Source organism: Nicotiana tabacum, chromosome 22 (genome assembly GCF_000715075.1).
Source record: "Nicotiana tabacum cultivar K326 chromosome 22, ASM71507v2, whole genome shotgun sequence".
Classification (NCBI taxonomy): Eukaryota; Viridiplantae; Streptophyta; class Magnoliopsida; order Solanales; family Solanaceae; genus Nicotiana; species Nicotiana tabacum.
Window position 1 is genome coordinate 12,114,690 of NC_134101.1, and position 11,315 is coordinate 12,126,004.

The following is an 11,315-nucleotide window of genomic DNA, read 5'->3' on the forward strand; positions in this document are numbered from 1 at the left end:
TCCCATCTTATCAGAATCCTCCCTGTTATGTCTCCTATAAATTTGCCTAGATACTCTCTACCGATCGTGAGTATTTTAGGTGTCGTAATTCTCTTCCGAACAAATACAACAATTTACTAAACGTATTTTCCAAACTACGCTAGCTGGCACTAGTTTACCACTCACTAAGATCGTACCAAGGTTTCGTTATTCCTAATCCCACCTTTAAATCCTCCGTATTGATCCCTCGTATATGTTAGGAATGATATGTTCAACAACTACCTAAATATATACCCTTTTTCAAGTAATACACACTAAATAGGCATAGTCAATTGAGAACCCTTCAATCAACCACAATAATAACATAGTGGAACAAGTACAGAAAATCCAATGGCAAACTTATATTAAACGCAACAAAAATTCATCCTCCAAGAGGTTCCATCAACCCCTAGAATAAAGAGTTTAGCTACTCATAATTATTTTCACAACTACAATATAAGAATTCACCACCAATAATAGAAAATGGGAGAAGAAAGATTAAAAAAAAATTTGTTTCCAAATCTTCCGTATTGCTCCTTGCTTGTTCTTGCCTTCAAAGATGTTGTGTAACACTTAAAAAGTAATTCTTTGATGTATTTATATCACTTAAGGTTGCTAAGGGGCGGAACTTTCCAATCCAACTTCGATTGGGAGAAGCTGGAATCTGCGTCTGCCTTCGCGCGTCGCGCGCCCATGGACGCAGATTCAACTTTTGAAATTCTTCCATTTCGCGAAGCGATCCGTGCCTTTGCTTCGCTTCACTGTTTTGTGGCTTCACTTTTCTCCTTTTTCGCGTCCGTTTTCGTGCCACGCACGAGAATAGACGAGCTCCCAATCCTTTAATTTTTCTCCTTTTTGCAATAATTTGATATCTTTTGCTCCATTATCATTCAAGCTCACTCCTACAAATAAGAAATACGTAATGAGTATAATTCACTTCAAATATCATGTAATCTCCCACAACTCACACGACAAATGAGATGAAAATACACTCAAAATCATGTATTTTTGGCCATTTATCAGCTTCTTAAGTGTTATCTACATATTTAGAAACATATCAAAAGTATTAGGGTCGCATCTATATAAAAATTGGACAAAATTCTAAAATGAAGACATATTATCCCAATTCAAAATTGTGAGTTAATAAAATTAGAATAATAACATGCATTTGAATTGAAATCAAGTCTTGAGTATAGATTTACGAAGTTGAGGTCTACAACATGAATCCACCAGTGTGTTTTAAGCACGAAGGTCCAATAGGGTTATTGGAGATTACTTTACACTATAACCACCCACATTTGTTTTTTTTTAATTTCAGTTATTTATTTCCAAACTTCCAATATTAGAATTCACGTAAGTTTTATTTTCCAATTAACTATTCATTGGATTTGACTGATGTTGACCGAATTGGACCAAATCTTAGTCAATTTTGAAAAATCCATATAAAATACATTTCTGAAAAAAACAAAGTAGTACCACTTGTATTACTCAGCCAGTGTTAATCTCCTTTTTGTCAGTTAGCCACTGCTAACGACAAAGTGACGGCATGGCTATAAGCTTAAGACAACTCACAACTGGAAATCCAACATATATATTGGACTTATGGTCATGCCACCTCACTCTATAAATTTTGTCTTTCCTCTTTCTCATTTTACTGTCTAAACTTCAAGAATGCCAGCTGTTTTGTACAAAAACCCTTGATTCTTGAATAAATGAATGTTAACTGTTAATTTATTAGCCAAAAAATAAATAAAGAAAAAAAGCTATTGCCATTTAACAAACCCATATTAAAACAACTCCAACTTAAGCTGATACACTTTGAAATCTGACACTTAAACCTTTTTTTTACTTAACACACTTTTCTTGTCCTTCACCTGTGCATTCTTTTCTCCAACCACAAGGTGCTGTAATATAAATCTCTTGTCCTTTAGCACTGAGGCTGCACGCTATTAGTGTGCTTTCTTTTGGAACTTGTGCTCTAGTATTGTCATTCAAAATCTTGTAGTGTTTGAGGTAATTTCTCATCTGGGTTTAGCTCAATTTATTGTAAGTGATTAGCTGAATGTAAAAGGTCTTAGCTTTTTGTTGTTTTGCATTCAATTATTGAGAGTAAGTATAAGGGACTTTTAAATAATAGTTGGATCTAGTTCTGGTTGGCTGATTCTGATTGGTTAATTTGCATGTTTATCTTAATGAATATGGTATGCTAATGGAGACTTTGCTTATACTGCTGGTATATGTGGCTAATAGATAATGATTGCTTATATTCTATTTGTTTTCTTCAATAGGATCTGGGGACAAATGTTCAAACTTATTTTTTCAATTTTTAGTTTTTCTGTCCATACTGCATGTTTAGTGTCTTTTTAGTACTTCCAAAATGTAATTATGTGCACTTGACCAGTTCTGGTTTGAGCTACTAGCATCTGACCAAGATAAGCAATTTGGTTTGTACCCTTATTTCCTGCTCATATTTTGTTAGTCTAATATTTTTTGACATTACGTTGGCAGAGGCGGATCTAGGATTTCAATTTGATCGGTTCAACCTTTAGTTTTTTACCACTAAACCCATTATACTTTAGAAATTCTCAGTTCAAAGTGTTTTAGAATTTTAATTACTTTTTTGCATATACTCCATGTCGAAAATACTGAGTCACTTGAACCCATCGTTTACACGCATCCGCCACTGTATGTTGGGATCATTTAACCTAGCCAATAGAAAATGATCAAATTCATAGTTTTCAGAATGGTTATATGTAAATTAGTTGTTAGATTCCTCAAGATACTGAAAAGGCTTTAAATACAGAATGGCAAGAAGAAGTTATTTTGTTAAGCTGCTTAATAAGAGAATTATTAGCTTTCTGTTTGATATTTTTCCTCAATTTCATTCATGTACAAGTTCATTTATATTTGGTAAACTTCTCTTAACACTTAATTCGTTAGCCGTTGCAGTTGATGACCCTGTTCAAAGAGGGGTGAAGCTGAGGAGGTTAACAGAAAATGGGCTTCCCACCCTTCTTGTTAATCTTTCTGGCGCTGTGTCCTGCATTTTTGGCACAAATAGTTGAAGATACAGCACTTGTGATTGATGGAACTGTAAAAATTGCTGAGACAGATGCTAATTATGTATGCGCTACCCTCGATTGGTGGCCTAAAGAAAAATGTAACTACAACGAATGCCCTTGGGGCTACACATCTCTGATGAATCTGGTAAAATCCTACTAGTTGTTATTGTCATATTGCTATTTCTAATAGTTAGTGCACATCTCTCATGCAGTTTCAGATGATGGAACGAGCAGTTAACATTTATGATTTTTCTTTTGATTTTTTTCAGGATTTGTCTCACCCCTTTCTGGCAAATTCTATTAAAGGTTTGCATGTTTCCGTCATGTTATAACTTCACCTTAACATTTGAGATCTTGTTGTTCTTACTCTAATTAACAAACTTTGATTGGTAAACTCGATAACTTCACCTTAACGTCAAAAGCATCCATCTACTTGCAATAGTGAGCAAATTAGACTTAATGCTTGTTTGGGCTGCTCACATATTTTCTTCTGTTCTGATTGCTGCCTACTTAATTGGTGGTACAGCTTTCAACCCTTTGAGATTACGACTTGGAGGTTCTCTGCAAAACCGAGTAATATATGACGTAGGCAATTTGGAGTCTCGTTGCCATCCGTTTACCAAGCAGGGGGATGGGTTGTTTGGATTTTCAAAGGGATGCTTACATATGAATAGATGGGATGAGCTAAATAGCTTTTTCAAGAAGACGGGGTGAGTTATTAACTTTTGTGCTGCTTTCTTGTTCCAATTTTGTTTTCACATTGCATTTAAAGTACCCTAAGATTTAACTCTAGAATCTCACTATAATCTGCTTTGCTTTATAGACTTGGCTGTAATTCCTGCGTTCCTTTCTTTCTTTCTTTATTTTTTCTTGTTCTTTTCTTTTTGTCTTGAAGCTATTGAGGAAAATTTGCCCCTAAATTGGTTATACCAATATTAACCTTTGTAAGGTTTTCAAAAGGGATCATTGAATCTAAATAGATGGATATTTAGAGTTCCACTGCTTAACAACCAATAAGTATACTACACTTACACAACCAAATTCTTGTATAATTCATGTTTCTTCAGGATTTGCATCTGAGAAAATCGAGATTGTGAATGCTGATAGGAATCATGGATTAGCATTTAGTAACCAGATTCCTGTACATTTCAACATGCTTGTTGAGATTCCTGCAATCTAGAGATCAAGAAACTAAGCTCTGAAAGCTGTTACCTTTTTTTAATACTTCCCATTCTTTCTGGCGTAACAGTCCTACCTGACATTTTGGTATTAATTTGAATTTCTTATGATACTAAGGAGTATGTCGAAACTTACTTTTGTTAAGACATATGAATAAACAAGTGTACTCTCTCTAACAGCTTAAGCTTTTAAATGAGGTGGTAACTGACTTCAACATAGTATTAGAGCTAAACAAGGGTCCTGGTTTCAAGTCTCAGCACCACCTATTGACAAAAAGTATTTCCATGTGCTTGGCAAAGAGGAAAAGAAAAAGCATTAGGCTTGCATGTGAGGGGTGTGTTAAGGCATAATAAGATAAATAAAAGTGTCCCCTATTAATAGCTCAACTTTTAGATGAGGTGGTTACTCAATTCAACAAAGTTCATCCCAGTTTCACTGCTTATGCTGCAGAGCACTTGTGACCTTTGGCCTGAATGCCTTGCATGGGAGGCAGCGGACGGGTAAGCGTTTGTGGGGAGGGAATTGGGATTCCAGCAACGCCCATGATTTCATAAATTACACTATTTCCAGGGGCTACCAGATACACTCATGGGAATTTGGTATGATTTCTGACAATTTCCTTCTCTCTTTCTTTTGGTAAGTCACTCTTCTTTAATGGAGAGGTTGGATTTCCTTGAACAATGCTTCCCCTTGGTTTGCAGGAAATGAGTTGAGTGGTAAGGGGATTGGTGCAAATGTTAATGCCGAGCAATACGGAACAGATGTTATCCATCTTAACAATCTCATAGACCAACTGTATAAGCATTTCCAACCCCGACCACTTCTCTTAGCACCAGGAGGATTCTACGATAAAGAGTGGTATGAGAAGCTCCTTGAGGTGTCAGGGCCAGGCACTGTCGATGCCTTGACTCATCATATATATAATCTTGGTCCAGGTAAGTTAGCATAAATGTTTTTACAGATAGCTTGGCACTGTATGAAAGCTTCTATTGATTTAGAAAATCTAGCGCAATGATGATTACGTCAAAATTAAGTGTTGACCACTTTTTCCTGCCTCATGATGTGTTTCAGTTTTTTTTGTTGAGAAGGTAACATATTTGTATATTAATATATAGACTTCACTAACTTTGTGAAGTCACCCATAATTACAAAATGAGTGCCCAAAAAGAAAATTAAAACACTTATAATCTTTGGTCTTCTCACAAGGAATCTAGCACATCAAAAATGGATTCATGATCTTCCAAAAACTTTCCTTTACACCAAAAATAGAAAAGAGCTAGACATTTCATCTTCGTCTTCTGGATGTTCCTGGATTTGTCTTCAAAACATCTCTGATTTCTCTCTTCCCAGATTGTCCACCATATGCCAGCTGGGACAATTCTCCATCTCTCTTTATAACTAGAAAGGTAGCCCTCTTTATTCCAGCAAGTTAGAACATCAAGAATTCTTCCCGGCATTGCCCATAAACTGATAAAAATCCTCCATATTTGAACGGTGAATTTGCAATGCAAAAAGAGATGACTAATTGTCTCCTCCTCCTCTCCACATAAGTAACATCTAGAGCACAAGTGAAAACCTCTCTTGATTAGATTATCTTGTATTAGAACCGCTTCTTTTGCTAGTAACCATGTAAAGCAAGCAACCTTGTAAGGGATTTTTACTTTCCATATCATCTTCCATGGCCAACATCCAACCTGGTTATTAGACAGTTGAATTCCTTATAAGCAGATTTAGGTTGTTCGAAAAACCATTATTTGAACGAAGTGAAAAAAATGCGATCTTTGTTGTATAATAGAACAAACACTAATACCTTAATTGAATCGGTCAAGATCAAATCTGTTTATCAAGTCTTCTAAAGGTAAGATTCATCTAGTGTTGCTTGTTGTTGTTGATTCAAAGTATATATGTCAGGAAAAAGTAGCTTCAAAGGGCCTTGGCCTAGCCAATTGTCATCCCACAAGGAAATCTTCATACCATTTCCTACTTTGAATCTGGACTTCTTAATCACTTTTGGCCACAAATTCCTAATTGACTTCCACAAACTGACATCATATGGTCTTCTCACCGGTTTGGTTGTCCATTTTCCTTCCATTCCATACTTCTCCCTAACGACCTCTCTCCACAGTGATTGCTCATCTGCCACAAATTTCCATAGCCGCTTCATCATCAAACTATGATTCTGGACTCTCAGGTTTTTGATTCCCAATTCCCCTGTCTTCTTGCTAGTAGTAAAAGAATTACATTTAACCAGATGGAACTTCTTCTTCTCACTGTTGCCTTCCCATAAGAAATTTCTTTTTAATGCATCAATATTTTTCACTACATTGGCTGGAATTGGAATAGAGACATCATATAAGTAGGCATGGCATCAAGTACAGAGTTAATCAAGATTAGTCTACCCCTCATAGATAGATATTGATTCTTCCAATTTGCTAGCTTCTTTTCACATTTCTCCAGCACACCATTCCAAATTCCTTTTGATTTGCTCTTGGCTCCCAATGGCATCCCCAAATATACAGTAGGTAATTCACCTACATTCCCACCAAGAATATCAGCAAGACTTTGTAGCTCCATTACCTCATTGACTGGATAAACAAAGCTTTTGTGCCAATTTATGTGTAGCCCAGAAGTGGCTTCAAAAAGAATGAAGATCACCCTTAATACTTTCAGTTGTTCTTTATCAGCTTCACAAAACACCAAGGTGTCATCAGCATACTGCAAGTGGGAAATCATCATGTTGCTATCAGTCCTACAATTCACATTGAAGCCCCTTATCCAATTATTTGTCTGAGCTCTTTTTAACATATCATTCAATCCTTCCATGGCAATAATGAATAGGAATGGGGAAAGGGGATCCCCTTGTCTCAAACCCCTCTGAGAAGGAAAAAAACCAGCTGGTGCTCCATTAATAAGTATTGAGAAGCTCACAGTAGAAATGCAGAATTTTATCCAGTTAATCCATCTTCCACCAAAGCCCATTTTCCGGAGGGTTTCCAGAAGAAAATTCCAGTTCAAATGATCATATGTTTTCTCTATATCCAGCTTGCATAATATCCCAGGTTCCTTGCTTATTTTCCTTGTGTCAATGCATTCATTGGCAATTAGGACAACATCTATAATCTGTCTGCCTCTTGTGAATGCCATTTGTTGAGAATCCACCAGTTTGTTGACCACCTTCTTGAGCCTCTCAGTCAATAACTTGGATATAATCTTGTATATACTGCCTATCAAACTGATAGGCCTGAAGTCTGTCAGTTCTTTGGCCCCCACCTTCTTAGGAATCAAAGCCACAAAAGTAGCATTAAGGCTCCTTTCAAATATTCCTTGGTCATAGAAGTTCTGAACAGCTACTACCACTTCCCAGCAATTAGTGAAGAAGGCCATTGAGAATCCATCTGGGCTAGGTGCTTTGTCGCCAGCACATGCCTTTACACTTTCCCATATCTCATGTTCTTCAAAGGGGCTCTGTAGCATTAAGTTATCTTCTGGTGTAATCATCTGACTATTTCTGATGGAACCTAGTGGCCTCCACTCCTCTTCTTCTGTGTAGAGGTTTTGGTAAAATCTGATAACCTCCCTCTTGATATCTTCTGGATTCTGCAGAGATTCCCCTTGTACTATCAACTGATTAATATTGTTATATCTCCTGTGAGCATTAGCTCTTCTGTGGAAGAACTTAGTGTTCCTGTCTCCCTCTTTTAAGACCTCTGTCTCCTACTTCTTCATGGTTTGCAATCACCTCAAACTCTATGGACAAAGAGGTTTTTGTAAATATTTCCTCCTCTGTCAACCTCCTTTGGTCATGTAACTCTTCCAGCTCTGCAAGTTGGCTGAGGATACTTGCTTTCTGCAGTGCTAAGTTGCCTTGGAGAGTTTTGCTCCATTCTTTGAGCTTTGCCTTCAATGCTTTAAGTTTGAAAGCTAGGATGAAATCAGGCCTTCCTTCACAAGTAAAAGAGTTCCACCATTCTTGTACTCTATCTTTGAATCCTTCGGTCTGCAGCCACCAGTTTTCAAACTTAAAGTATGATTTGACTGGACCCCAACTACCACATTGAAGCATCAGTGGTGAATGGTCTTCTATGTGTTTCAGTTTATAAAACATCATGTGTTTCAGTTTATAAAACATTTTTCACGTCTTCTATGAAAATTTCTTTGTCACTAATATTTTAATATTTTGGACATCATTAGGAGGTTGGGAACCATCCAGTAAAAGAGAACTAGTTGGTAGAACAAAATTAGGTAAATTACTTCTGTTTAATTCAAATTATGAACAACTGCTTAGGTAGTTGGGTGATTTTACTTTATTTATCTATCTTTTTCTCATAAGTGGTTTGTGTGCAAAGTTACATTACTACTTGCGTTATCTGGATTTGTAAGTCGATTTGTTCATGTTACTCCATTGAATAGAACCTTGAAATTTATTTGTTTCAGGATCTGACCGCAATCTCGTCAACAAAATTTTAAATCCCCTGCACTTAAATAAAATTGCCGACACATTCAGTAATCTTACCCAAACCATTGCAATGAATGGTCCTTGGACGTCAGCTTGGGTTGGAGAATCTGGTGGGGCCTTCAACAATGGAGGTCATAACGTGTCTAACACATTTGTGAACAGTTTTTGGTAAATTTCTTGCCCGACTCGATTTATTTTTTATCATTCTATAATCATTTAATTGTTTGCTTTATGCCTTACCTTGTCGTGGAATTTAGGTACTTGGATCAGCTTGGGATGGCAGCCAAGTACCACACTAAAGTATATTGCAGGCAGACTTTTGTTGGTGGAAATTATGGGCTCCTTGACACAAGCACATTTATCCCAAATCCTGATTATTACAGGTGAGGTGATTGGTTTACCAATTCAAGGTTGATTCTCTCTGCTACTAAAAAGAACATCTTCCTTAATTCTTGTTATTAAGTCCCTGATAATCTGATCCGACCTCTTTCAACGAACACAGTGCACTTCTTTGGCATCGGCTGATGGGAAAAGGAGTTCTTGCTGTTAGCAGAAATTCATCATCATATCTGCGCTCTTATGCCCACTGTACAAGAGATAGAGTAAGAGCTCCGTAGATTTTTGAATCACTCACTTATAGAATTTAGATGCATCTTTGGCTGGAGAGTGGAGATAAATTAACCTTTACAGGAAGTAATTTGATGGTTTCCTGGAAGGAAGTCTTAAAATTTCACACGTAATTACTGGTTGATAATCCTTGTTCATCATCAATAGTGATATTTATTACTTCTTCTGTTGCATCAAGTCTATTCATGCTTCTGGTCAATCTATTTGTTTGTAGAGGCTAAAACATCACACCTACTTTTAATTAGGCAGCAAAGATGCAGTGAGAATTCAACTATATGAGCTTTGCATAGTCGGCCCAAACCCGGATTAAGGAGAAGGGTTGTGGTAGGTTGGTTGTCAGCATAAAAATAGTCATAATATGTTGAAACCTCTAAATGTTGAACTGGAACGTGGCATCCGTATTACTGTTAAATGGGCAAGGCGTTCCATCACATCATTGTGTTGGTGTGAGAGAGTTTACGCTAAGTTCCAATACCATGAAAGGCCTAGGACCTGAAAGTATTCGCACTGGAATGAAATGGTTTGAATAGAGCAAAACAGATATACAGGAAATAATTCAAGTAGCCACCAACTACTTTAGCATTGAGGTTTAGTTAATTGATTAATTGATAGCAAAGCAAGCTGTTTTTCGTGATTATTATCTTTAAGATCATTTCAAAATTGTAACTTGTAAAGACCATATGCTTTAATGCTGCAGAGGGAGTAATAATTACTAAAAGAATTTGTTTAAATGCTTTGAGTGTTATAATCAGAGTTGATGCTATTCAGTCTCAACTAGTTTTTCTTTCCTAAGGGATGCTGGCTCTCCCTTGTGCTTATTTTTGTAGGCGAACTTACTACTGGTGGATAGTTAGAACTTGAGTGTCTACTCTTGGATAGGCTAGAACCTAAATGTCAACCAGATGTAGGATAGAACGCCCTTCTACTGAACCATTTTGTGGCTTATTGGTGAAGCCAGCTTCTGGTTGCTAATCTTACCATTTTATCCTAGCCATACTGCAGTAATTTAGTTTTCTCATTAATGTATACTTCGTTTTATCTTTCCTGAGGTGAGGATCTACCGGAAACAGCCTCTCTGCCTTCTTAAAGGTAGGTGTAAGGTCTGCGTACACACTACCTTCCCTAGACCTCACTTGTGGGATTATACTAGGTTTTTTGTTGTTGTTGTTGTTGTTGTTGTTATTCATTAATATATACTAGTTTCAAATTAACATGTGATGATTTGGATGTGCTTAAAACTTAACATTTCAATTTCCTGGTGTTTCCTTTGTGCAGGCTGGTGTGACATTACTTTTGATCAATTTAAGCAACCAAACTCAGTATGGAGTCAGCATCGAATCTAGTGCAACCACCACCTCGCATGCCAACGAGAAATCAAATCACAAGAAGTCGTTTATACATGGTCTTAAGAAAACTTTTTCATGGGTTGGAAGTAAATCATCAGACGTTACATTATCACGAGAAGAGTATCATCTGACTCCACTAGATGGGAACCTTCACAATAAAATTATGCTCCTGAATGGATTACCATTACAGCTCACAGAAGATGGAGACATCCCAAGTTTGTCTCCAGTCATTGTAAACATAAAGTCCCCAATATCAGTTGCCCCCTTGTCCATCAAATTCTTAGTATTCCCCAACTATAATTCTCCAGGTTGTAGATAGGATTAGGAAATAATGCTCACTCTATTGATTCATACCTTAGTAATTGTACACTAGCTACAACAAAATGAGTAGCCAATTTTTTAACAATTATGTATTATATAGCTAGATATATCCCTCCCCCTACTAATAGTGTTTCCCAGGAACATGTGTCATGTAATGAAAGTTAGTTATCAACTAGCATAGCATTGTAAGCAGACAAACAGCTGTATTTAAACATTTGCCACAAGCAGGTATCATGTTAAGTGGATGGGAAATGATTTTTCTTCCAGCCAATATTGGTTAGAAAGGCTTTGAAGAATCAAATATAA

At 36.7% G+C, this 11,315-nt stretch overlaps 1 protein-coding gene across 5 annotated transcripts; it reads left to right on the forward strand.

Annotated features, from left to right (window-relative positions):
• The first annotated feature begins 1,634 nt into the window (after window positions 1-1,634).
• On the forward strand, window positions 1,635-11,312 carry LOC107832071 (heparanase-like protein 2). Of its 5 annotated transcripts, none has more exons than XM_016659878.2 (11): window positions 1,636-2,031; window positions 2,959-3,225; window positions 3,350-3,386; window positions 3,607-3,790; window positions 4,710-4,858; window positions 4,961-5,194; window positions 8,451-8,501; window positions 8,694-8,883; window positions 8,973-9,098; window positions 9,218-9,317; window positions 10,618-11,312. In XM_016659878.2, exons 2-11 carry the CDS (start codon window positions 3,016-3,018, stop codon window positions 11,005-11,007), a joined length of 1,671 nt encoding a protein of 556 aa, XP_016515364.1. In that variant the 5' UTR covers window positions 1,636-2,031; window positions 2,959-3,015; the 3' UTR covers window positions 11,008-11,312. The 5 variants fall into 5 exon arrangements, with proteins under 5 accessions (XP_016515366.1, XP_016515364.1, XP_016515362.1 ...); XM_016659876.2 differs by having other exon boundaries at window positions 2,968-3,225; XM_016659879.2 differs by lacking the exon at window positions 1,636-2,031 and adding an exon at window positions 2,441-2,462 and having other exon boundaries at window positions 2,968-3,225.
• The last annotated feature ends 3 nt before the right edge of the window (window positions 11,313-11,315 follow it).

Excerpts from the sequence above, each read along its gene's own strand:
- LOC107832071 (XM_016659878.2), top strand. The coding sequence starts at position 3,016 with ATGGGCTTCCCACCCTTCTTGTTAATCTTTCTGGCGCTGTGTCCTGCA. Across the intron at positions 3,791-4,709 it reads AGCTTTTTCAAGAAGACGGG|AGCACTTGTGACCTTTGGCC; the intron begins GTGAGTTATTAA and ends CTTATGCTGCAG. Across the intron at positions 9,099-9,217 it reads CCAAATCCTGATTATTACAG|TGCACTTCTTTGGCATCGGC; the intron begins GTGAGGTGATTG and ends CAACGAACACAG.